Consider the following 26,912-nt stretch of genomic DNA (forward strand, 5'->3'; position numbering starts at 1 on the left):
ACATTCTTCACTACTGACCCTCACGGAGACCTTGCAAGGTAGGTGGCATAAGCACCAAGTTACTTTGGAGGGAATGGAGAGTCAGAAAGGTTAAGTGATTTGCCTTAAGTCACAGAGCTGGATGGCATCACTGGGATTCAAACCCAGGTCTGTTTGTTCTAGTCCAAAACCTGTGCTTACTGCCCTCCCGTTCTGCCCTCTGGTTGGTCAAGGATGGTAAACTGGCTTGCTAGTTACTTGTTTAGCATCCCCTGGAAGTTCTTTGTTACAGAGCTGACTTACCTTCTGCACCACATGAAAGAACATTTACAAGATTGACAATTTCCATTAGAATTAATACCGTAAGCTTCAGGGCATACATATGGTCCATTCCTAACTAAAAAACCTCAAGCAGGATACATAGCTACAAAATAAAAAATAGAGGGTAACTAGCCTTGTATAAAAATAGAGCCACGCAGATGAGATTTAAAAATTCACAGCCAGCAAATTCAACAAAACTACCTTTGTCCTCTTTGAGGTGTGGCCGTGATCAAAAAGTCATCGGGGGTATTAATCAAGGAATCAAAAGTCACCAGGAACACTGTACTCTTGGAGGACATTACATCCTGTAATTTCAAGGTTCCATTTCACTTAGAGCACAAAATCTGATCTGGCGTTTTTTACTCTAATTGTACTTAGTCATTTGTATTCATAGTTGGCACATGTATTATAATTGGTAAAACAGTGATTGTTGGCAGTGTTTCTAAAAGCTTGTACAGACAGTCTAGGGCAATGCTATGCCGACCGACTTCAGGAACTCCAAATACACAGCAGTTCCTTATTCTCAGTTGTGAAAAAAGTGGCGCAAGCAGAAGAGACCTCTTTTAATTTGTGAAAATGTGTGATTTTTTTCTCAGAAGCCCAGAAAACATGTATATTTTGTTATTTCTCCCTGTTACATCCCTGAGAAGAAGCCATACCAAAAACTGTAGGGAAACAAGCAAGGAAAAGGTAAATTACACGCTCCCCACTCCTGTGCTCAGAACCAAGGCCACATTGTACTGTTAGTGTTAAAGTCTTGTTTGCTGGAACGTTCAGTGTAGAAAAAATATTCTGAGAATCTTCTAGAAGCCTAATGTTTCCCAATCAGTCAGAATACATGGTTTTGGATCTGTAAGTATCTGTTAAGCTTGTGAAAAGAGAAATATTCTGATAACTTATTGATGACAATCAGCCCCATCTAGTGGCCAGCAGTCACTGAGAGCTGTGAAACCTCACTAAGTAATACCCATGTTGGTCACAAAGGAAAGCGTATGTATGACTTTTTGGATAACTAATGAATATCTCTTAAGTGCCAAAATTTAAAACTTGTAATAATTTTTGAAGTAAGTCTTTCAGATGTTAGTATACCTCCTTGCCTTTTTAAACAGCATGCTCAGTATAATCCACTTTCTCATGATGAAAAGTAAAAGTTATATTCGTGTATCATTATAAATATCCAAGGAGCTCTAATGTATGTAAAATAGTTCATAAGATGTAAAGGGCTATAACAAATAAGTTAATATCAATGACTATAAAGTGATTCCCTCAGCCCTGAGGTGTACATAATCATTTGCCTCAGATTGCTGTTTTCTTTTAATTTAAAAATGTTTTATATCTGCTAAGCAGTTTGTTCTGTCTCCTTCTGATATGTCAACAAGCCCGCCTCCGACAGGCTTCCCACTTCCTTCTACTGAGCTGTGCTCACCAGCTGGGAGCTGGATGTGAGATAACCAAGACGGCCTGGCGTCCACAGAGCAGACGCTCTCTGGCGCGCGGCCCTGGAAGCAGCTCTGTTGGTTGCTTTCCCCTTTCTGACCTTGTGGGTGCCACAGTAACCTTCTGGAAACCAGAGGTTTCTGGTTACAGCGTAACCCAGTTGCTACTCAGCAAAATACTACAGACTAAGGATGCTGCTAGAGGAGGAATGAACAGCAGTGTACCAAAGAATAGCAAAGCACCCGCAAAAGGCTCTGTGTTTGAGCCTTTAAGCATGAAAAACGTGGTTTTCATGCTTTTAAGGGGAAAAAAAAGAATGCAGAGGGGGAAAAGCAATGAAAATCAAATCTAGATAGACTTAAGAGTATTTTTGATGCCATTAAATTTTGTCAACAACCATTAAAATACATGCTTAAATGATCACGTTGTTACAGAGACACAGTTTTAGTCTCATTGCAGAATAAGATCATACCAAAATTCCTAACAGTTTCTCCCATTCAAATGGCGATGGAAATTATCAAAAGGAAATTAACAAATTTACCTGCATTGCGCTCTCTCAGTTGTAAATGAATCAGAGGTAGAGATACGGGTTTGACGGGTTTTATGAAAAGCTCCTGGCACTCATCCCTCTCACGTGCACCTCCTGAATGTGTGTGTATGTGCATGTCACCCAGAGGTAATAAAATAATTTTAAATATAAATGTGGTCCAAAGTATTTAAAATAGATAGAATTTCAAGTTTTTTCTAAGTTTCTTCCTCATTTAGATTTCATGGTTTTTACATTAAAAATTAAATATTTGAATTTTCTTTTAAATTTCACTGCATCTTCTATTTCCAAATTGTGCTTTCTGATAAGTTTTAGATGAACATCTTCAGGAAATCTGGGATGTTCCCGACAATACACTAGACACCAGAAGTTCCCTCACTGGGCTCATCGTACGTTCTCCTGCTAGACTGTGCGCTCCCTGGGGCAGGGACCACCTTATTTATTCCTGTTACCTCAGTAATCGGCGCAGGATCTGACAGGGTAGTTGCTCCATAAATGTTTGTTAAATGAATAAAACGAACCACACACGTGTGGCCTCCAGTTCCTGTGAAGCCAGACTGTCATGCGCAGATCACTTGGCACCAAAAGGACCCACCCTTTACCACAACAGTAGACACACTCAATGCGTCGGAGGAATGTCTTTCTGACCTGTGATCAGCATTTCCATTATTGGGAAAACAGCAGGTTTTCCCTGAATGGGAAAATTTTCCCTGAATGAAGACTCAATTCTTCATTCCACAGACATCTGAATCCCTACTATGTGCTTAGTCCAGTACTAGGGGCTCATGGGACAAGATCACTGAGGTTTTGGAGTTCCATAGCTGCGGCTGAAACAGGTGCAGAGCGGGCTTCAGGGGTGTGTGCCCTGTGCAGGTGGGGCGGGCCCTGCGCTGAGACCTGTCCCAGGCTTGGTTCAATGCCATGCTGGGGCCGTCTTGAAGTTCTTCAGTTTTTGAACAAGGGGCCCCGTAATTTTATTTAGCACTGGGTTCATAAGTCATGTAGCTGGCCTGGCTTGGATAGTATGATTTTGACACAGCAGGAACAAAATAATAAGAGTTATATCAATATTACCTATTCACAGTCTGAAAACTAGCCATAAAGTAAAATAACCTATAAAATCTAAAATTAAAACAGAAATACTGATCTCCCAACCAACTTTTTAACAGATCAAATATTCATTTTAGAATTAGAAAAGTGTTCTAAAAACGCAATTGACTTTTTACCTTTTCAATTGAATTGTTTTTGAGTTTTTCAAATGAATAAATATATAATTATAGGTGAATTTATTCTCTACATACATACCTACATACAATTTTAAGTTTTTAACCTTTTATTATATGCACTGAATATTTTGGTATAAGTCTACCTCATAATGTGCTTTTAAAAAATAAATACTACTGTGAAACACTTGACACACTTTCTGTGTGTGTGAACCTGTTGAAAGGTTGAGGGCAAACCTGCATTTAGCAGCAGCTGGAACATTTTTGCTTAAGTCGCTTAGGCGTTCGTCCTGGGACAGGACTCGGGGCAGGCAGTGGTTGGGTGGTTCTTGTTAGAGTCCGAACTTGGTCAGTTGTATAGCCCTATCAGAAAAAATTAGAGAATACGCTTCAAATTTTGATTCTTTATCAATTTTATATGTGTGTGTGTGTGCATTTTAAAACGTACAGAGATAAAGGAACTTGTAAAAAATAAGATTAAAAAAATAATCTCTTCCAGGGACCACCTCATGCTCATGCCCCATTCTGTGGCAGCCAGTGGTCCACACACACATTGGGCATTTTACCTGAAACATTTACTGAGACCTGACCGATCCATACTGTTCATTGTTCTGGCCATTATCAGCTTGTTTGATATGAGTTATGTTTTTGGAAGTTTTACAAATTTGTTCTTTATTCAGTGAAAATTGTGTTCATATGAATAGAAAGTGTAGTCAGTCTTGGCTGGTGTGGCTCAGTGGATTGAGTGCGGGCCTGGGAACCAGACGATCGCGGTTCGATTCCCAGTCAGGGCACATGCCTGGGTTGCAGGCCAGTTCCCGGCGGGGGACCCACGAGGGGCAACCATACATTGATATTTCTCTCCCTCTCTCCTTCCCTTCCCCTCTAAAGATGAATAGATAAAATCTTTTAAAAATTAAAAAAAAAGCCTAGTCAATACATTTTTACTTTTGTTTCTGGAGCTGTATACAGTGATTGGTTCTCACGTAGACACATTAGAATGTGCGTTTTGTGTTCAGTGTTCCCTAGAATGACTTTTTTTTTATCACTTAACAGTGTGACTACTGGTTCATTTTACCACACTATTTTAATTCACTAAAAAAATGACGATCAAATTTGGAACACTCACTTTTTTGTTAAATCATTGAAGAGAAAAATAGAATGAATCTCTTTTATTTTGTGAAATTAACCATTTTATATAAGCTGGTTGAACTAACCATAGCACTAATTACTATTTCAGTTATTCCTATGACTGACAGACTATGAGCTATTTAAAAACAGATTTTTTTAAATTTAAAAGGAAATGGTTATCTAGCATGCATTTATTTGTACCAATAAGTCAACAATTTATATTCGTTTCCTGTTACTGGTATAACAAATTACCACAAACTTAGCGCTGAGAACAACACAGACTTCTGTCCACTGAGTTTTCTTCCAGGCCCTCCTGGCAGAGGACGTGGAAGGTGATGCTCAAACCGGAGCAGGAGTCCGAGTCCGGAGGGCTCTCAAAACACAGATTGTGGGGTCCTCACCCAGGGTTTCTGACTTCATAGGTCTGGGGTGGGAGCCCCGTTTTGCACTTCTAACCAGTTCCCTGTCACTGCTCTAGGTCTGGAGACCAGTTTGAGCACTACAGATATTGGAAATGCAGTCAGGAGTTCGGATTTTCACGGGTGACAGATCCCAAGGATTTTTATGTAAAGGAAGCCAGGTTGGGGAAGATGCTAACTTTGCAGGTTAAGTAGACACACAACAGGCATCCCTTCGGCGACACCATTCAGTACGGTGTCAGGCTAGCCGCCAGCCACGAGAGCCTAGACTTCCTGATTCGACCTGATATTTAAGTTACTGAGCAGCCAATCAAGCTGAGATTGTCCCACCTTCTCAGAAACAGACTGGCGCCTGGTGGCTTATCTTCTGACTCAGAGAGGGGCAGCACTACGGAAAGTCCCACCCCTGGTGCGAGCTGCGACTGCGGAGAAGGCACAATGGACACTAACCAGGGCAGAGACAACTCGAAACATTTTTAATCTTTTTTTTAAGGAAACGGCTGTTTCCATCAAAAGCCATTTAAGTTACTGGTGCACTAGACTGCTGCCCGGCTATTAACTCGAAAAGCCCGTCAGCAGAAAAGGTTAGTCTTTGGGTAAAAAGAAGGACCCATATTTCATTGTGCAAGGATTGCTTTTTCAAAATACAAAGTATCAGATCTATTCTGAATGCACTGTATTTATTAAGCAGTTATTACCGAAATAGTATCTTTGTGTGTGTACTTCATAAATGTATGTGAGAGGAGGATTTCCTGGCGTTTCAAGTGGCAATGTATTGGCAGGACAATCATGGTCCCTTCCCAGGTCCCCTCAAGGGGAAGGGAGACTCCTGACCCCTGGGGTGGCCTCAATAAAAAAGAAATTGATTAGGCTGTGTTTCACCCACCAGCCCTGTCCCAGTCTGTGGGTGGTACTCTGGGCTTGAGAGGGAGGAGGTGGCTACCGTATTATGATTCATGGGAAAGAGAAGAGAACTACTAGGTCGTAGGTTTGTATTGCCCTCTAGCCATTACTTCTGCAGAGGCAATACTGCTATGACTTCAATGGCACTCTGAGAATAATTAACATACTAACAGAACTAAACTGAATCTCTCGACATATTGCCAACATCAAATACTGTGATAAGCGCCCTAATGATTTTTCTCCACATTTTATTATGAAATGTGCAAACATACAATAAAGTTGAATTTTACAGCCAACATTTGTTTACCAGGATTACACCATGAACATTTTATTACACTTGCTTTATCGCTTATCTAATATTCCATCAACCCATCTTAATTTATGTATTTTGAATAAATTGCAGATAGCTGTACCTATCTTTCCAAAAACCTCAGCAATACACATCATTAACTAAAGTTCGGTATTTTTCTTTTGTTGAAGTTTCCCTATGATTGAAGCCCACCAATATAAACGGCAGGTCCTCTAAGTTTATACAAATGTATACACACATGTAACTCAAACCCGTATCAGGATACAGATTGCCACCGCCACCCCAACGTTCCCTCACGCCCCTTCCCGGTAAGTCCCTTCCCCGTCCCTCCCAGAGGCAGCCGCTGTTTCCCCTCAGAGAGCTGCATGAATGCAGTCATACAGCATGCATTTCCCACAATGATTTTTAAAACATATTCCTAAGGAAATCAGTCTCTGCAACAGGAAGAGTAATAGTGAAACAACACCTGGGATCAGATTGTGATTTATTCATTGAACAGATATGAGAATCTCTAGTCTGCGATACACAGATCAGAAGCCAGTCCCTGTCCTCAGTAAACCCACAGGGAGGCGAAGGATGCAGCACAAACAGCGCGGAGAGAGTAGGGGTGGAGACACTTGGCACAGGCCACGGGGTCACGGAGGCATCGGGGGAGCTTTCTGTTTGGACTTCGGAACTTGTTCCAGGCGTCCCATGCTCTGTATGCCCCCACAGCTAAACTCGTAACGCAAAATGATTTGTCTTTAAATAAGGGCAGTTTTATAGTACTGAGTAGATGTAAGGCAAATTTGCTAAACAAGGAAGAAGCTATAAAAGGCACAAATTGAACTTATGAAGTCTGTTTTTCCCCAGTTTGGGTTTACAGAAACTCGAATGTATGTATTCAGCACTGCCCCCAGACGCAGAAACAATCTGTTGCCCGGCTCCAAACTGCAACGCAAGTATTCCACCCTCTGGGACTCGCGTCCGCTGGCTCCAACTGACTGCATCTCCGAGGCCGGGCCCCCACCTGACTTCTTTACTCTTTACCTTCGTACTTTACACACACGTTACAAATGAGAAGTACTGTGCTCGGTTCCCACACATGCCCACTTTTTCCTATTACATCCTTCTTGAAACCTCTATGGCTCTTTCCTAGTGAGGAGCGAGCAGGGGGGAAACCAAGAAACCCTGACCGACCGTTTCTGTTTTAAATCACCCTTTTCCCAGAAAACTAGGGGAGAGGGATTCAGCAGAAACTTTGGAAACTTCCTTTTCCCCCCAACAAAAGAGAACGCTCTTCTCAGAAGCCACCCATTACTACAGATATGATGACCCTTGAGAGGGAAATGAGTTCCTTCCGAGTCTGAAATGAAAAGGTAGCATCTCATCGTAACTAAGTCCATTCCCTTTCTGTGCTATCCTTTGTAGCAGGAGCAAGTACTGCCGACTCACCTTGAGTGCTTTTATTTCACTGATTAAAGGCAGAGGTGTTTGCTCTCAGTAAGCCTGAGTTACCGCCCCTGTGGCTTCTACAGTAACAGAATAGTGGTCAGTGACACTATTTTAAGAAACTTGCTTCTTGCCCTTCCTGGTTAACTGCCTCCAGCTTCGTCCCAGTTCACACGCAGTGCAGAGGGGTCCGGAAAATGGAATGCCTGCACATACAATCCTGACTCACGCATGAGCTTTTTTTGTCTCAAGTTGGCCAGACACTTCTCAGACTAAAGGAGAGCTGACAGTGAGAGAGGAAAATCCACACTCATCAGTCACGTAGCCTGTACGCTATAGCCTTCGTTCACACCCCGCCAAAACCAGTAGGCTGAAGCCTTACCCCCTCCCAATGTGCCAGTATTCGTAAGTGCGCCTTCGGAGGGTAATTAGGGTTAGATGAGACCACGAGTTTCTCCCCCTTCCATGACAAGTCAGCACACCAAGAGGCCTGTCACCAGAAAGCAAACCTGCCGACACCTTCATCTTGGATTTCCCAGCCCCCAGCACTGTGAGAAACAGCTTTTTTAAGCCACCCAGTCCATGGTATTTCATTATGGCAGCTCAAGCTGCATAAAAATTCTTTCCTTAACCCCCATGGCCCACCAGGGAGGGAAGGTCAGACGGGATATTCCAGAATGCTGTAATCCTGAACATCCACGTGTCCCTTCACTCTCTCGATTCTTCGAGATACTTATCAGATACAAACCGGGGGTCAGCTCCTGTGCCAGGCACTGGGAACATGGAGACAAGGGCAGGTCCCTCCCTCATGAAGCTGGCATTCGAAAGGTGCAAGAGGCACCTGCATGCAGGAGCTGTCTTTCCTGAAGTGACTTTTGATCTCAATCTCAAGTCGTCAGGAGGAGGTGCTGGGGAATCAGGGAAGGGCGCAGGCTCAGGGCGGGGGCACTCCGCTCCGGTGAAGGGCTGGGGGGCACCCTGCTGAGTACGTAAGTCCCGGTGCTGAGGGCAGAGACAGAGCAGGGCAGTCGTAGCTGCAGGTGAGCAAAGGTGGCAGAGGTGGGATCCTTTCGTCTGAAATAATTACTGTCAGCAATACGAAGAATGGATTGGAGAGAGATGAGAATTTAGATATTCTCAATTTCTGCTTCAAAATCAGATATGCTCATCTGGAAGAAAGTTCCCTACTGGCAACTTTGGCTGCTGCGTGGACCAAGTTGGGAACCAGCCTCGGGGAGATGGGGGCTCTGAGGCAGCTCCTCTAGGGCCCCCTCCCGGTCCCGCCTTAAGAACTGGCTCTCTCCACATGCTCCCGTCTCTGGTCTACAGCGGCAGGTGGGTTAAACAATCTCATCAGATGATGTGTAAAACACTCCTTTTATCAACTCTGAAGTTCAGGACATTCACTTTCATAATTTCTACCCTGAACTGAGGTTCCGGAACATGTTACAGCAACTGCCCCCTCGCCCAGAGGTCCTCGCCAAGCCACCTCCACTCGCCTAGACACAGGGAGCACTTTACAATTTAACACGTGAACCAACAGTGCAGATGATATAACGTCACCCCAACAGAAAGGAGTGGCTACGAAAGAGCAGATACAAAAGTCTGGGAAAGCACCAACACCCACACCATTTACCTAGGGGTAAGCATGACCTGAAGGTACAGATTGCAAGAGAAATTACTGACAAGCTGAATTTACCATTACACACAGTAGGGAAAAAAATCAAAATACTTTACAGCTTAGCCATCTGGAAAATTATCTGGAACTTTAAAAAATATTTTTATCTTCACCCAAGGACATTTTTTCCATCGCTTTTAGACAGGCAAGAAACATGGATGCGAGAGAAGCATCGATGAGTTGCCTCCCATTCCCACCTAGGCTGGGGATCACACGCACTCAGACCAGAGACCAAACCTGCAATCCAGGTTACATGCCCTGACTGGGAATCGAACCTGCGACTTTTTGGTTACAGTAGGGCAACACTCCAACCAACTGTGCCACTGGCCAGGACCAGAACTCCTCTTGATCAAAGATGAATAAATGAAGGACTGTTCAATCAACAAAGTCGTCAGGTGAAGTTGCTAATAGCCAAAGTAGTGTGCTAAATGTATTATCAACAAAAACTCTAATATATCAATTTACCACACAGAAAAGAATGTCCTAGTAACTCTAACTCAACCACAAGAGAAGACCAAATCCATTTAAAAAAGACACAAACAAAAACTTTATTCCAAAAAGAATTACCAAAAGTAGAATGCTAACTTTGAAACATCTACAGGTTTCATTTAAACTCACGTTTGCAAAATTCAAAATGTCAAACAAAAACAGCGTTATTGCTTCACCACTTAAGCAAATATTTAATATTAAGCTTAAAAAAGTGTTAAAGCTGAAAGTCTCCAACTTCAGAATGCCTGTTCAAGTCTTTGATATGCATGGAAACCAGGGCCATTACTTTAAAAGAAATCACGTCTTTCTTCAAGAGTGATCGCCTCTCTTGCCCTCATTTTGGCCACAGACACTCATGCTACGCATCTCACCCGCACTGACCCAGGGTTGGCTTACTGTGAGCCCCTCTAGACCCCACTTCCCACACCCGCCTCCCACCCACTGCCCCCCTTACCCATCCCCCCAGCCTTCTGACAACCACCGCCGTAACTGAGCCAGGGCGTTTCAGGTCTTCAAAGATGGCCAGACTTGGACGATTCTGTTTTCCCGCAGAGTTCAGAATATATGGCAGGGGATTATAGAGCTATTAAGGTAAGATGAACACTGACTACTGAGACAAAAACATCCACCTGGTCTCCAACAGCAGTGTGTCACCACGCAGAGGTCGTGTTGACTCTGCGGGGCAGCCGAGGCTTGTACCACTCAGTGTGTGTTAGTCGCAGAACCCACGGAAGCACAGGGCAAGGCCAGACGCACCCCAGGCTCATGGGCAGTCTGTGTCACACATGGAACGAAAGGGCCACTTTTAAAGCTTTTCAAATAGTTATTTGATCATATCTGTCTTTTCAAAATTATTGTACTAGTTCACAACGAAGATAAAAACGATAGTGTCTTATTAACGCATTTTGACTTTAAAGTTCAGACAAAGCTGTTAGCTACAAGTCCTGTTGAATTTTTTGTCAAGTTTAACAAGTCTGTATAACAACACAAAAGCATCCCTGGGAACGTATTTGCCGTTTGGTCTTCAAAAGCTGTAAAAAGTAACAAAGAAACCCCAAAATAGTATGAGTTGAAACCATTAAAAATATTTATTGTTTGTAAATGCCACATATTTGAGACAGCAGAAATCAAAGCATCCACCTTCAAACCCTCACTTTTTCTATTTCACAAAAGTGCTTTAGAACTCAGACTTCTACCGCCTGCATGGAGTGTACAGAGGGAAGCAGGCCCTGCGGGGCCCGAGACCCACGGAGTCCGTTCCCAGGGCCAGGACTCGGCCCCAGGCTCACGCGCCTGCCACATGCTGAGCACCTAGACGTGCCTGGGAGTACTCAGGGACACACACACACACACACGAATGAGGGGCCAGGCACCACAGTGCCACTGTCATGTCTGAAAGAGCCGCTTCAAATCCTGATTGGAGTCCATTTGACAGGCCACTCACATTTATTTGGTGACACTGTGCTCTGAAATTTCTACATTTGCACCTGTTGCTGAAGTAAACTGCCATTGAGCACACTGCCGAACTGAGCAGGTGTCAATCTCCTGAGCTTGATTAATGTCTACCGAACGCCTTCTAATCCTTTTGGTTGGAAGGATATTTATTGTATCTGTCCAGCCGTACTGCACGTAGAGGTAAACATCTTTTTTTGGACTATCTGCCCAGAAACTGAGTAAACTACCAATTGAGACCCTGATTTTATTTTGGTCAATGGGCACATTTTCATACGCAATTACCCAGAATGATGAAAAACTAGCAATAAGAAACCTAACTACTATGTCAGATGCCGAAGACCAATCTTGATCACGTATTTACATGTGTGGGTTTTTAAAAGATAAACAGCTTTTCTACATGTTTTTTTAAATTAATTATTCAATTGGTGTATGAGTCATTTTGCCTGATCTGGAAAAAACATTTTAAAATATGTCCTTTGACAAACAGGTTCTTGCTAGGTGAGGCATGAGTAATCAATCTATCCAGCTATTTTTCCAACTTCAGGAAATTTAAAAATTAACAAATACCTTCAAATATCTCTATTTAGATCTTATCATCTCAAATTCTTTTAATGATAAAATGGTAAAACTGGGTTTCCAAAATATAAAAATCCTAATAGAAGTTTCTAATTCCGGAGTAAAAAAACAAAACAAACAAAAAAACCACCCCAACACTTCAAGGTGAACACTATCCTTCCCCCAAAACAATTAGAAATCAGAAAAAAAACTGAGATTCTCTTAGACTTCCAAAGTAAAAATTTATGGTAGTGTTTTTCTTTTTAAAAAGAAGTTTCAAGAGAATGGAATACGTGAATAAGACAAACTACTATCCAAAGGGAAAAAATAGCCAAAGCTGTTTAGTAAGTTGGCAACAATACTTTAAAGAAATTGAGCTAAAGAACCCTGACCAGAGTGGCTCACTTGGTTGGGTATTGTCCTGCAGAACGAAAGGTCACCGGTTTGGTTCCGGGTCAGGGCACATGCAGGTTTGGTCCCTATTCGGGGTACATATGAGAGGCAACAAATTGATGTTTCTCTCCCTTTCTCCCTCCCTTCCCCTCTCTCTAAAAAAATAAATATCATCTTAAAAAAAGAAAAGAAACTGAACTAAAGAGAATCTGATCCGAATGAAATTAATATAAAACTTAGGATGAAATGCTTATGACAAAATTTAAGTCTCCCCATCTTTTGGCTATGAAATAAGTGAAATCAACATAAGGATGTTATGGACAGGTTTAAGGTCACATTCAGAACTGAACAGAAAACTTCCAAACCCAGAAAGCAAAATGGGGGCTTTCACTGCCTGCTCGAGTCTACCACGTTTGAGCAGAAACAGACCCCCCAACAGGTGCTTTGTTTCAAAAATGAATACAAGCAATTCATTACAAAAAGCCTACGCCTATTAAGCTCTTTTCTTCCCTGTCCTGCTCCTTCGTCCTCTGGTATATACGCTTAAGTTCAGCAAAGAAGACTATCCTTTATAACTTCTAAGAACAGAGAAGCAAGAAATGGAGTAATAAAGTAAGCCTGAGAACTTGAGGGGCCCTAAGAGCCTTTTCTCTGGCTGGTCATGGCCACTGACATTTCAACACAGAAGGTTCGGAGACTTTGGACAAGAAGACCATTGTGGCTATTAGTTTCCTTGTCAAAAGCCATCCATCAGATAAACAGCTCTTAACAAGGCAATGAGCCTAAAGTTCTCTGGTAATAATCAGAACAAAACCCAAAACACCACACCCCAGAACCCTTAAATTTTCCTATTGAAACATTTTATTCTGAATTTGTTGGTGCTTAAGGAGAACAGCTTTGCCTGTAATTCACTGTGCCCTGAACTTGTGACACCAACTGATTATTTGGCCAATTAGGGACGAGGCCAAACTGCTTTCTTCTTTGAAGGTCTGGTGAGTTAATAAATGGCACTTAACTGATGATTTCTTTCATATAACCTTTAACAAGAATTCATAGGTTGCATTGATTATGCCCCAAGAGATGAGGGACCGATGGTAATTCAGATGGGCACCTCTGAAAAGATTTGTGAGTTTCCTGTCCCGCTCTAACCAGATTTTTTTGAAAACGTTGGGAAAAGACTGGAATTCCCCACCAATCTGAGACTGCATGCGAGTTTTTACAACATTAAGTGGAAAAAACAAGATTCCCAACATGGCGCCCAACAGCCCTCCGCAGATAAAATCGGTGACCAAATGAGCCCCGTGAGTTGTCGCGGTAGGCAGGTGCTCCTTGATGGGACCCCGGAGGCCAAAAAACAGGACGTTGCTGAAGCCATTGCGGAAAAGAATAGGTGTCAAGCCTCGATAATACTCTCCAACCCCATGGCACTTCAGTGCTTTGAAAGCCTGGTAAGTGTTTGTGAATTTGTCATGATGCTTGTGGTCTTGAAGCAATGTTTGAACTCTTTCAAACGGGGTGAAAACTGCTTCCGTTGTCCCCGCAAGTAACGCCGCCGTGCTGCGGGTCACAACCTCTGGGGTACTGGTGTGCGCCCGGAGGAGGCAGGATAAATCCTCATAGAGACCGAACATGAGTGCCAGTGTCGTGGTCTTCTGCATCAGCGGGGGGAGGATTCCGCGGTACAAGTTCCGGAAGCCGTCTCTCCGCAACTGAAGCACCGCGTCCCTGGTTTTGATTCCATAAAGCTGTTGCCGAAAGAGGACCTTCTGAATGGGATACGTGATTGTTACGTTGTTGAAAGCTGCACAGCAGCCACACAAATAGTGTTTCATTTCACCGACCTCTGTAATATGAGGAGATATATCTTGTTTTGAAGATGTTATGATGGCAGACCTCTTTTCATGAGCTTCTGAATCCATCATGTGGCTTGTGGCTTAAGATCTTTCTTCTTCATGAAGGATTTTTAACCTACAAATAATAAAATGACAATAGGTAAACCTTTAAACAGTGTTGCATTTTCAGAGGACTCCTGGAGGTCCCTGAGACCCTTTCCACAGTCTGGCGGCCCCCCCTTCCAACTACACACTGGATTTTCTGTGCAGACTCTGAGCAGAACATCTCCGACTGAGGCAGAAGCAGATATGGGACCCTGCTTCTCTTTTCAAGCCAGACATTAGCGACACTAACACACACTCTTCTCAATGATTTTTTTACAAGTTACTTTTCATGAAAATGTGTTGTTTATATTAACATGAGTTTATCAACATCATTATTAAGTAAATTAATAAATATTTTTAAATTTTAGCCCTGGCTGGTGTAGCTCAGTGGATTGAGTGCAGGCCTGCAAACCAAAGGGTCACTGGTTCAATTCCCAGCCAGGGCACATGCCTGGGTTGTGGGCCAGGTCCTCAGTGGGGCGCACGCGAAAGGCAACCACACATAGATGTTTCCCCCCCACTTTCTGCTTCCCGTCCCCTCACTCTAGAAATAAATCCTTTAAAAAAAGGAAAAAGATTAAAAAAATAAGTATTGTAAAATTTTGTTTCAATTTCTAAGACCACAAATATTAATCCACATGAATAAAGGCTCTTTGGCATCCACAATAATTTTTAGGTGTAAGGGATCCTGAGACCAAAAAAATTGGGGCACCACTGGACTGGTTCATGCACACTGTCTACACTACACAACTGTATACATCATCATCCTTCTGTAACAAAGTGTTTCCACGAGAAATAAAACAGCAGGACATGCATTCAATCGTTGTGTTCACTAACGCTTACACAGTTGCCACTCTGAACCAGGCCCTCTGCTCAGTGCTCGTTACCCAAAGACAAGGAACTCGCAATTCACCAGGAGACTGCTGAGGTGAGCAATGACACCACAGAGTAGTGCCTTCTACAAGAAGTGTGCCGTGGAGCACAGGTAAGGGACACCGAGCACGCACTTTGAGAAGTGGAGGCTGGAAGCAGGCCTGCACGTGTGTACTCTACACTGGACTGTCACGAACTTAATTCTCAAAACAACTCTGTATTTTCCTAGCTTTACCAATGAAATGACCCACACTCTTTTGTCCAAGGTGCAGTTAGTAACTGGTAGAGCTGGCATCTTGAAATGAAACCTGACTCACTCCAGGGTCCTTGTTCCTGCTATCATACCACAGACGCAGTGACTTTGGGAGGCCACCCTGAGACAAAAGGTGGCTGTAAGAGACCATGATGAAAACTATATATAGATTTAGCCCACTGGGGAGAACTGAGGCAAAATGGAATATATGTTTCCTTAAAATGGCAAGATTGTTCTTGCCCATCATCTAAAGCCAACTTTCCCCTCAAAAGGATCCAAATAGTTAAGACGATCTAGAACATTTCCTAAATCCAAGAAATAGTTGTAGAAATTACCTTTAGCTGGGGACATGACAGTTTTATATTTTAGATGTATCAGGCTAAATATTTCAAAGTTGCTTATATTCTTCAACAGTAAAATATCACATTTAACTACAACTCAACAACAAAAAATAACCTGATTAAAAATGAGCAAAGGACCTGAAAAGACATTTCTCCAAAGACATACAAACGGTCAACAAGCATATGGAGATGCTTGACATCACTTTTTACCAGGGAAATGCAAATCAAAACCACAATGAAATATCACCTCATATTCATGAGGAAGGCCCCTACTAAAGAGAGGAAGGGAGGGAGGGAGGGAAGGAGGGAGGGAAAGGGAGAGGGAGAGGGAGGGGGAGGGGGAGGCAGAGAAAGGAAAAGGACAACAATATTGGTGGGGATGTAGAGAAATGGGAACCCTGTGCACCACTGGTGGGGATATAAAATGGTGCCGCTTCAAAAGAAAACTGCACGGTGTGCTCTTGCTGGTGTGGCTCGGTTGAAGCATCGTCTCATAGGCCAAAAAGGACGAGGATTTAACTCCTGATCAGGGTACACACCCAGGATGCAGGGTTTAATGCCCGGTAGGGCCATGTATGAGAAGGCAACCAACTGACATTTCTCTCCCTCTCTGTCTCTCTCTCTCTCCCACCAACCCTTCCTGTATCTCTAAAGCAATGAAAAAACATCCTTGGGTGATGATTAAAAAAAATTATGGCCATTCCTCTGTTCTTCAAAAAATTTAAAATAGGGACTTCCAGCCAAGATGGAGGCATAAGTAGATACACTTGACCTCTCTGCACAAGCAAAAGAACAAATTTAAAAACAAAAAATGACCAGAACTGCCAGAAAAATCACACTGTATGGAAGTCCCACAACGAAGGAATTGAAGAAACATTCATTCAGACTGGCAGGAGGAGCAGAGACAGGCAGCCAGAGCGGAGAGGACGTATGACAAAGGGGTGGCTGGAGGACTGGGAGGTCCCACATTTGTGTGCTGAAAAAACCAGGAGGTACAACTGTGGAGCAAGACAGACTGTGCAACCCAGGGTCCCAGCACAGGGGAAATACAGGCTCAAAATCTCCGACTGTAAACACCTGAGAGGGGTGCAGTGGCAAGAGACACTCCCAACCTCTCAGGAAAGTTACTCAGGACCCCAGAGGGTCCTAGAATGTACACAAACCCACCCACCACGGAATCAGCACCAGAAGGGCCCAATTTGCTTGTGGGTAGTGGGAAAAGTGACTGAAAGACAGCCAAGTGCTGAGCAAGTGGCATTGTTCCCCTTGGACCCCTGCCCCATATACAGTGCCAAGGCGAAGTTGCCCCGCTCTGGTGAATACCTAAGGCTCCGCCCGTTACTATGTAACAGGTGTGCCAAGACAAAAAATACAGCCCAAATGAAAGAACAGATCAAAGCTCCAGAAAAAAACACAACTAAGTGATGAAGAGATAGCCATCCTATCTCATCAGAAGCAGAGTTTAAAACAGTGGTGGTAATCAGGATGCTCACAGAATTGGTTGAATATGGTTGCAAAACAGAGGAAGAAGTGAAGGCTGTGCAAAGTGAAATAAAGGAAAATATACAGGGAACCAACAGTGAAGGGAAGGAAACTGGGACTCAAATCAACGGTTTGGACCAGAAGGAAGAAATAAACATTCAACTAGAACAGAATGAAGAAACAAGAATTCAAAAAAATGAGGAGAAGCTAGGAATCTCCAGGACAACTTTAAGCATTCCAACATCTGAATCACAGGGGTGCCAGAAGGAGAAGAGAGCAAGAAATTGAAAAATTATGTGAAAAAATAATGAAGGAGACCTTCCCCAATCTAGAAAGTAAATACATTTCCAGGAAGTCCAGGAAGCTCAGAGAATCCCAAAGAAGTTGGACCTAAGGAGGAACACACCAAGGCACATCATAATTACATTACCCAAGGCGAAAGATAAGGAGAGAAGCTTAAAAGCAGCAAGAAAAAAGGAGTTACCTACAAAGGAGTTCCTGTAAGCTGATTTCTCAAAAGATACCTTGCAGGCAAGGAGGAGCGGAAGAGAAGTATTCAAAGTCATGAAAGGCAAGACCTACATCGAAGATTGCTCTATCCAGCAAAGCTTTCATTTAGAATGGAAGGGCAGATAAAGTGCTTCCCAGATAAAGTCAAGTTAAAGGGGTTTATCTAAGAAAAAGGTGATAAAAACTATGAACAGTAAAATGACAACAAACTCACAACTATCAACCAAACCTAATAAAAACAAAAATGAACAAAGCAAACAACTAGAACAGTAATAGAATCACAGGAAGAGAGATCACATGGAGGGTTATCAGTGGGGAGCAGGGGGAGAATGGGGGAAAATGTACAAGGAATAAGAAGCATAAATGGTAGGTACCAAATAGACAGGGGGAGGTTAAGAATAGTATGGGAAATGGAGAAGCCAAAGAACTTACATGCACCCATGGTCATGAACTAAGGGAGGGAATGATGGTGGGAGGGGTTGCAGGGTAGAGGGGGATAAAGGGGAGAAAAAACCACGGGACAATTGTAACAGCACAATTAACACAATATATTAAAAACCTTTTAAAAACAAGAATTACCACATGACCTAGCAATCCCAGTTCTGGATATACATCCAAAAAGGAAGGGGATCCTGTCACACGTGGATGAAACCTTGAGGACATCACTAAGTGAATGAAATAAGCCAGTCATGAAGTGACAAGTAACTGCATGACTCCCCATACATGAGGTACCCATGGCAGTCAAAGTCAGAGACAGACAGGAGAATCGGTGGTTGCCAGGGACTGAAAAAAAAGGGCAACAGGGAGTTATTGTTTAATGGTTAGAGTTTCAGTTCTGCAAGATCGAAAAGTTCTGGAGATCTGTTTTATAGAAGTCAAATATAAATTGCTGAACGGAACACTTAAAATGGGTTAAGATGGTAGCTTTTTATGGTCCCCCCCCCATACACGATTACATGTAAGGGTTTCAAATGATACATAGATATTGAATAAATAGGTACGATAACCCATCTAGGTCTCTGACTAACGACGAAAAACCCAAGTGTGTTATGTTTTTTCCCCCACCAATACCACACACACGCCACCATAAACTGCTCAACTTTCTTCTTGTGACACGAGCTGACACAGTGCCGACATGAGGAGGTGAAGGGGGGTGCACGACCCAGGCAGTGACACAGCATGAGGCTACTGCAAGGACTACCTGAACACAAGCCCTGTGACCCTGTGACCGTCACTCCAGCCATGGAGAGGGCTACCAGAGACTGATGGGCAGAACACTGCGTGGAGCACTGGACGACGGGAAGACTCTCGTCCTGAGAGAGTGTGGGGTTTCATCATGTCACTCGGAACAGCACACAGTTTAAAACTTATGTTTACTCCCTAAAGTCTCCAATTAGTATTTCTGCATTTTGGTTCACCATGGCAGCTGAAACTACGAATAAGAGGGACTATTGTACTTGAGTTATATCCTGCTGGAGCACAATACGGGTAGATAGATGGATGAGTGACAAATAAGGATGGGAAATCAGGCCAGGACCTGTTAGGAGAGACCCTTGGGAAGACCCCACAATCCTCTCAACACTATGAGCTATTTTTCTGATTTCTTCTGTGAAGCAAATGGAAATAAACTATTTTCCTAAGTCAGTCACACCAAGATCTGTGTGTCCTTCTCCCTGAAGGCGGACCACACTAAGAACGTGTGATGCACGCACACTCTGGCCCAAAGCCCCTTTGGAGGTTTGGAGTTTGAGCTGGCTTGCTATCATGTTCCTTTAGGAAAGACAAACTTACCCTCAGACGGGAAGAATTATGACTGGGCACCACCGCAGGCCCAACGTTCCTGAAGTCTGCCCTCAGGAACGTAACGAAAGGGGTCAGGAAACTAAGAGCAGAGATATCCCAGTGTTTTGAATGGCTGCACAGTATTCTATCAAACAGATGTATTATATAATTACATACAAATATATTATGTATTTATGTTACAATTTACTCTATTTCCTATTTATGGTTAGATTTTTGGCTTTGGTTTGTTTTCCCCTTTGAAACAATGCTGCCAGGAGCAGCTCTGCCTGCACTCACCAGTCTGACTGCAGGGCAGATCTTTACAGGGGATTTAACATTGGGCCGGTTCAGCCCAATGCATTTTAATTTGACAGCTACTCCACACTGCTCCCAGAAAACTTATGATTTACATTTCCATTAAGTGTATGCCAGTGCCAAGTCCCCTACCATTTCTAGCATCAGGCATTAAACTGTGATTTTTGCCAAAGTGATGGGTGAAAAAAAAATCTCCCTTTGTCAGTTAAGTTTTTTGAATAAAATTCAGCATTTTTCATTTCATTTCATCAAACCTCATTCTGCATTAATTCTAAGAATTCGTATAGTATCTGCAATTATACTTTAAGCCCCTGCCCACCACTATTCACTAGGAAAGTATGTTCCAAATAAAAATGGATTCCATTTTTTCTAGTACTAATAATCAATTGAGAATAGGGCCTCTTAGAGAGTTTTCAAACATGAGAAGGGAATATACATTACTTGTTTTACTAAAGTTCTTCCACCTGTCCCCCTTGCCGTAAATACTAAATCTAAAATCTACCTTGAACTTTGGTCAATGCTTTTAGGAAGCAACTGAGATGATATATGGATACTGGAGGCAGAGCCAAGTGTAGCATTTAAGGGTTACAGCTAATTGCTTGGGCTTAACACCTGGCCCCACCACATAGCTACTGTGTGACCTTCAACAAGTCCCTCCTTGTCTCTACGGCCTAGTTTCCTCATTTATGAAATCAGTATGCTACCTGCCTCACAGGCTGGTCACTTAACGTAAAGCACCCAGGAGAGAAGTCTGGAACACAACAGGCGCTCACCAAGGGTAAACTATTATTGTTCTTTTCTGACGTATCTATTTGGTGTGCACATTAGCATGTTTTTTGGTAATTACTCTCCCTTGTAATATGGGTATGAATCCTATTTGGCCATGGTGAAATATTCTTTTAATGTATTGCTAAATACCATTGGCTAGTATTTTATTTTAAAACTTCACATTACTCTTCATAACATACAAAGTTTTCAATTTACTACTATCATCACGTCAAGTTCAGGTATCACTGTTCCACTGGCTTGTACAAAGAATCTTATTTTTCCATCTTCATGTTGTGAACAACTTAAATATTATTCAAATTATCTTTTCCTTCAAAGTTAAACAAAATTCACCTGTAGAAGGGGCATAGAGCCAATAACATACTGTGATAAACTGCATGGTGGCAGGTGATTACTGAACTTAGTGAGGTGATCACACTGTAGTTGACGGTACAGAAATGTTGAATATTGTGCACTTAAAAGGAATATAAAAACTGTATACCAACTGTACTTACAAAACAAAACAAAACAGAACAAAACAAATTCACCTGTAACACCATCTGGGCCTGGTGTTTTGAGGAACGGTAGCTTTTTGATAATGTCCTCAATTTCTTCCATTGTTAATGGTCTGTTAGGTTCTCTCTTCTGGAATCAATTTTGATAATTGGATGTCCTTTAAAAGAAAATTCTGGCTTATTTATATAGTCTTATAAAGCACGTGCTTTTTTTTTTTTTAAAAAAAATACATCTAGCCCTGGGTGGTGTGGCTTAGTGGATTGAGTGCTGGCCTGTAAAGCAAAGGGTTGCTGCTTCGATTCCCAGCCAGGGCACATGTCTGGGTTTCAAGCCTGGTTCCCAGTTGGGGGCATGTGAGAGACAACCACACACTGATGTTTCTCTCCTTCTCTTTCTCCTTCCCTTGCCCTCTCTAAAAATAAATATAATATTTTAAAAAATTAAAAAAGTAAATCTAATTTTATGTACTTATATTCTTTCTTGAGCAGAGTAGCCAGGGTAGCCAGTTTACATTCTTTCCCATCTTGGCAAAGAACCAGTTTTTGTATTTTCCAATTTTACTATTTTTCAGTTTTTAAATGTTTTTTCTCTTCAGTATCATTTTTCTACTGCTTTGTCTACCTTTATTTTATTGTAATTTTTGAGTCAGATGCTTATTTTTTATTCTTTGTTGCATAATTTTAGTGTTTAAGGCTATATATTTTGCTTTCAGCAAAACTTTTATTACTTCTGAAGATATTCCATAGAGAACTTTGGTCTGACGGCCACCGAGCCATCTGTACCATCTTCCGTTCCTCTGCAACAGTGGCTTTGACTGGGGATCACTGTGTGTGCACCTTTTCCAGGGGCCAAGCCCGTCTGGGCCCGTTTGTGGTGTCACATGCTTTATTTACGCTCAGGAGAAGAGCATCTTTCTCATGACCCACAGGAAAGATCCAACAAGAATGGAACCTGACATTTGGCAACTGTCCTTCACTTTCAAAGGCTCAGTGACAAATATACCCTCCACAAGTGGACCTTCATCTATGGGAGAACAAAGCAAAAGTGGGAATCCAAGTTCACCAAGTCCGTGGCTAAGTTTTTTTTGGCAAACAGTAGGATGCCAGTTATGGATGCAGAGGAGCATCAAGCACCCAGGCCCTATGACATTCTCACCCCCCCCCCCCCAAATAAAATAGCCAGTTCTAAAAGCAGCCATCTTTCTGCTGGATCATTCTGAATTACAAGGTAAAGGGGAAAGACACAGAGAATTTTAAATGAACAAAGTAAGAAATGTTAAAAGTGTCCATTTTGGCCTGAAATTTCAGTCCATTCTAGATAAACAGAAGTCCACCACAGATACGAGAAGTGGAAATTCTGATACTCCTTCGACTGCTGATTGTGTTGTTTTGACTTGTTTTTCAGAAAAAACGTTTTTGCTAAAAGCTGCAGACTTCCTCCTCCACATCTAGCAGCACTTTAACTTTATATACTACAGCACTGTGCCACACATTTGAAGACTTCATGTTAGACTCGGTTTTAAAAATTGTTAAACTGTTGTTGACTTTGTGTTTGTTCCTGTTTCAATGGCTGTTTCCCTTAATTCAGGATACAACCTCTTATGTGTGAGTTTCCCTTCATACACCACTTTTATGGGTGTGTATATATATCTGACTTGAGAGAACTGGGGGAAAAAACAACCACATAGCTTTTTAAATTTGTTTTTTCAAACAGACCTTCTGCCTGTTAAATTTTTTCCTTTTAACCAATTAAAGCTAATTTCATTTTTAGCTTAAAAAAACTTTTATAGATGCTTACAAAGTTTTTCAGAATACAGTTTGATAATTATTAATCACTTAACCTTATATCCTTACTTCTGTTTCAGCTGACTGACATGAGTTAAAAATCCTTATTAGTACTATACGACAACCAGCACAGAAATGCTTTTTATCTATGTAACACTTTTGTTTTCTTCAGTTTCAGAAACAGACATAGTCAACAAAAATACTCAGATTAACATCCATATGATTACATGATAACACACTAACAATTTACAAATGAAAAAATGTCATTAGTATGTACCGAACAATATATTTTAAATCCTAACACAGCTACTTACAAGCTGTATAACAATATATGTTCCTTGATAATACAGACCAAGTTATTTGTGCACCTGAACAACATTTTGTCCATATTCATTTTTAATTCTTGCTGGAACAGTACTAGCATTACTTTCTAAAATTTTGCAAATTCAAGTTACTTCATTCAGCCCTGGCTGGTGTAGCTCAGTGGACTGAGCACCAGACTGCAAACCAAAGGGTTGCTGTTCAATTCCCAATAAGGGCACAGGCCTGGGTTGAGGGCCAGGTCCCCAGTAGGGGGTGCTAGACAGGCTACCACACACTGATGTTTCTCTCCCTTTCTCCCGCCATTCCCCTCTCTAAAAATAAATAAAGTTACTTCACTCAGTTTGTAATTACTCTTACTAATAATGAGACTGTTATTAAACAGAAGTTAGCCACTGTACTGACCACTGTATTGAACTATTTTAAGAAATTTTAGGAACATTACAGTACATTTAGAACTTCAGGTTAAAGGGAAAAAAAGGCCTGGACACACAAAAAAGGAATGCAGTGAAACCCAAACCCCACAGATTCAAAGCTTTCCCTCTAGTTTCATCCTACACGCCACAATGGTGGGAATAAGGTCTTAACCTGGCAACAGAAGGAAGAATAGTGTGCACAGTATTCTGTGGAAATAAAATTCAGAATTTTGTAGACTTATCTACCTTTTGAACATGGCTAAATTTCTTTGCTCAACTGATCTCATTTTAAACATGTATAATTTTAAACATGTATAATTTTTTGCAACTTATTGCAAAATTTATTTACCATTTTTACGCTCCCTAAAACACCCAACCTATCTCAACATCAGGAAGAGAAGTTAATGAAGTTGACTTTCAAACAACTGAAAGTGTCGAACTGTGCTGCTTAAGAAAACAGCGTGAAATGTAAATACAGTAATTTACAGCCCAAAAGGATAAACGGATGTGATCCCAGCACAAAGGTCTTTGTGCACGACTGGGCAGAAGACAACTGTAATTCTTCAAGAATGTGCACTAGCACTGGTCCTCGGGTCTGACTCAGCATTCAGAATAAGATCAACCCGGGTTCTAGTCCTAGTTACGGTACTCTTGCTATTATAAATACAAAGCAAAGTCTATAATTTAAAAACCCACTTCTCTGGGCTTACTACCAAAGGAGAGACCAGGTAAGTCCATTCCTCTTAGAGGTAACGGCTTGCAATCTTTCCCTGAAGTGCGCTAAAGGTGACGCACAAGTGCCTAACCTTTGCTAGGGGACCTGACCAGTGCTTGCACCTTCTAATTTTATGGAATCCTTTCAAAGCAAGGCAGAGGAGGCTCAAAGCGGCAAGGTCACTACATATTTATTTTAAGGGCTTCACAGTTTACAGGCAGAGAAACAGAAAGTGTGAATTAAGACAGGCTGTGTATAGCTGAAAGGGGCAAAATACAAATTATGCCTAGAGGGTAACTATAGCTGAGGCGTCGACATACTCCATCTAGCTAGCCTTAAAACCAAATAATCGGGACAGAGATTTACAATTAACAATACCGTCTCCCCTTCCCCACCCTCCTCTCAAAAGCCTGCACACCGAGTTTCGCACAACGCGAAGCAACATGGTGTCGCAGAATAAGCATTGTCTAGCTGAGTGGCTGAACTTACCTCTCTGCAGGCGTCCATTTGGCCAATCTGTGAGAAGAGGACGGGCAGGGAGGCGAGGGAATTGGACGGGACTACCCCTTCCGTCTCCGACGCTCAATAGAGTCTGGGGTCCGGAATCCCGGGGTCCCGAATCCCAGACCCCGGGGACGGGGGGTCAGGGCGGGGGCCTCCGGCTGTCCCAGCACCGCCCTTCTTCCCGGGCGCAAGCGGAGCTCGGCCCCTCCCCACTCGGGGCGCACCCGAAAAAACCTACAGCCTCCTTTTCTGCGCGGGAAAAGCTCGCTCCGGCAGCTAGACGCCGTCCCGGGCCCAGCGAAGCCCGGGTACAGGCGTGGACGCCGGGAGCCGTGACCCTCGGGAGCGGAGAACTGAACCCGCGTCGCGGGGGCGCAGGGCGAACGCGCTTACGGACTCCGCCGGGCGGCCTCCTCAGACCCTCCTCCGTGCGTCCACGCCCTCCACCAGGAGGCCAAGGGAAACCTCGCACTCACCCATCCCCGCCGACGCCCGGCTCCACGCCTCGTAGCCGCCGACCGGCGGATCGGCGAGCCGGGGAGCCCGCGCAGGCGCAGACCTTGACCGACCCCCAGTTCGCGGGGCGTAGCGTGACGCGCTTGCGCAGTCCAAACCCTATCACGTGAGGAAGACGCAGCCGCCACCACGCCTCTCCTTTAAAAAACTCGAGCGTTAAGGGATTTCGGCCACCTCCTAGAGTGAGTTCGCAGCTGCTGGCCGTGGAGAGAGGGTCACCCATCGCATCTGTCGTAATGCATTGGGACGTCTTCAAGCAAAGCACTGTAACCTTGGCACCGTACGGTGGCCTCGCCGTGCCTGAAACAGCCAACGCATTCTCTCTTGTGCAGTCTGCGAGAGAACCAGTGGGAATTGGTCGTTGTGATTGGCAAGCAAACGGCTGCCTTAAAGACCTGAAAGTACCCCACCTAGCCCCCTTTTCTAGCCTTGGTCAGTTTCATCAAACCCTCCCAGTGTCCTTTTGTCAGCTGCCAATACCACAGTTTACGGAACATCTGTGTGTGCATTAGAACATTTATATCACTTTGAAACCGGTTTCCTCTCCACATCAGACACCCTGCAGGTCTGGGACTCCACTAGCAGTTAGGTGGAGGCCAGGTAATAGTTCTCTGACACTTTCTGGGAGTGACTTTGGAGAGGTCACTGATCCCTGAGCCCCAGATACCTGTCTGAAAAGTAACGTGCTTTTGTAAGAATTGCTGGGAGTAATGGTCTAGAAGGCACGCAGATATGAGGGTTTAAAGGAAACAGAAAGGTCGGTTTGGAGAGGAGAGGCTCTTCAGAAGGCTCGTCAAACACGTGAAGTGTAGGCCTGTAGGCACCTGCACTGGGTGAAGCATTCGGGTGTGTATGTGCTTTAGGAGGGTGGCTTTCTTTGCCCACTCCCCCCCAAGGGCACTGGGTAGATAGTGACTCCAGAACGTTGTGTGGTCTGCTTGAGCTGGCCTGCTGTACTTTACCTTGGGATGTGGGAGACCATGCTACCTAATTTCAGCAAACACTCTACCGAGGTACCTACTGTGTGCCATTGTCCATGCCTCAGCTCCCTTGGGGGAGCTTAGAATTGAATGAAGGATATAAAAATAAAAGACTGAACATTCAGAAGCATGGAGGGACCATTCTGTTTGAGAAAGAACCAGGCACACGTTATAAGGTAGGAGGTGTTTGAACGGTGCCTTGGAGGATGAATGAGTGGAATTTGAACTCATGGAGAAAGTCCTAATTCAAGAGATAAGATTGTAAAGGTTTCGTGGTGGGGTCTGATAGTGCAAATCTTGACTGTCAGACATGCTCCTGGCATGTAATTGGTGTGCAGACTTCTGATAGTGCAGGGGTCTGATAGTGCAAATCTTGACTGTCAGACATGCACCTGGCATGTAATTGGTGTGCAAACTTCTTGGGCACATGAAGTTTGGAAATGACTTCCGCCAAGATGGAGGCATAGGTGGAAACACTGTGCCTTCTCCCACAACCAAGTTTGAATACAACAAAAGGTTTGGAGAACAAAGACACAGCCAAAGGACAGAAAATTGAATTAAACGGAAGTCCGACTACTTCTAACCGATCAACGGGGAAGGTAAGAGGGGCGGAGCCAGCAGCAGAGCAGGG

General features: G+C 43.1%; 1 protein-coding gene across 4 annotated transcripts; it reads right to left on the reverse strand.

Annotated features, from left to right (window-relative positions):
- Positions 1-12,515: 12,515 nt before the first annotated feature.
- SLC25A51 (solute carrier family 25 member 51) lies at positions 12,516-25,529 on the reverse strand. Of its 4 annotated transcripts, none has more exons than XM_037035712.1 (3): positions 25,262-25,529; positions 21,078-21,202; positions 12,516-14,239 (listed from the first exon to the last, which is right to left on the reverse strand). In XM_037035712.1, the coding sequence occupies exon 3, from the start codon at positions 14,191-14,193 to the stop codon at positions 13,300-13,302; it is 894 nt and encodes a 297-aa protein (XP_036891607.1). In that variant the 5' UTR covers positions 14,194-14,239; positions 21,078-21,202; positions 25,262-25,529; the 3' UTR covers positions 12,516-13,299. The 4 variants fall into 4 exon arrangements, with proteins under 4 accessions (XP_036891607.1, XP_036891606.1, XP_036891610.1 ...); XM_037035711.1 differs by lacking the exon at positions 25,262-25,529 and adding an exon at positions 24,771-25,254; XM_037035715.1 differs by lacking the exon at positions 21,078-21,202.
- Positions 25,530-26,912: the final 1,383 nt, after the last annotated feature.

This window comes from Sturnira hondurensis, unplaced genomic scaffold, assembly GCF_014824575.4.
Source record: "Sturnira hondurensis isolate 20B ecotype Veracruz unplaced genomic scaffold, ASM1482457v3 Scaffold0022566, whole genome shotgun sequence".
NCBI lineage: Eukaryota > Metazoa > Chordata > Mammalia > Chiroptera > Phyllostomidae > Sturnira > Sturnira hondurensis.

Coding starts and splice junctions, on each gene's coding strand:
- SLC25A51 (XM_037035715.1), bottom strand. CDS start 14,193: ATGATGGATTCAGAAGCTCATGAAAAGAGGTCTGCCATCATAACATCT.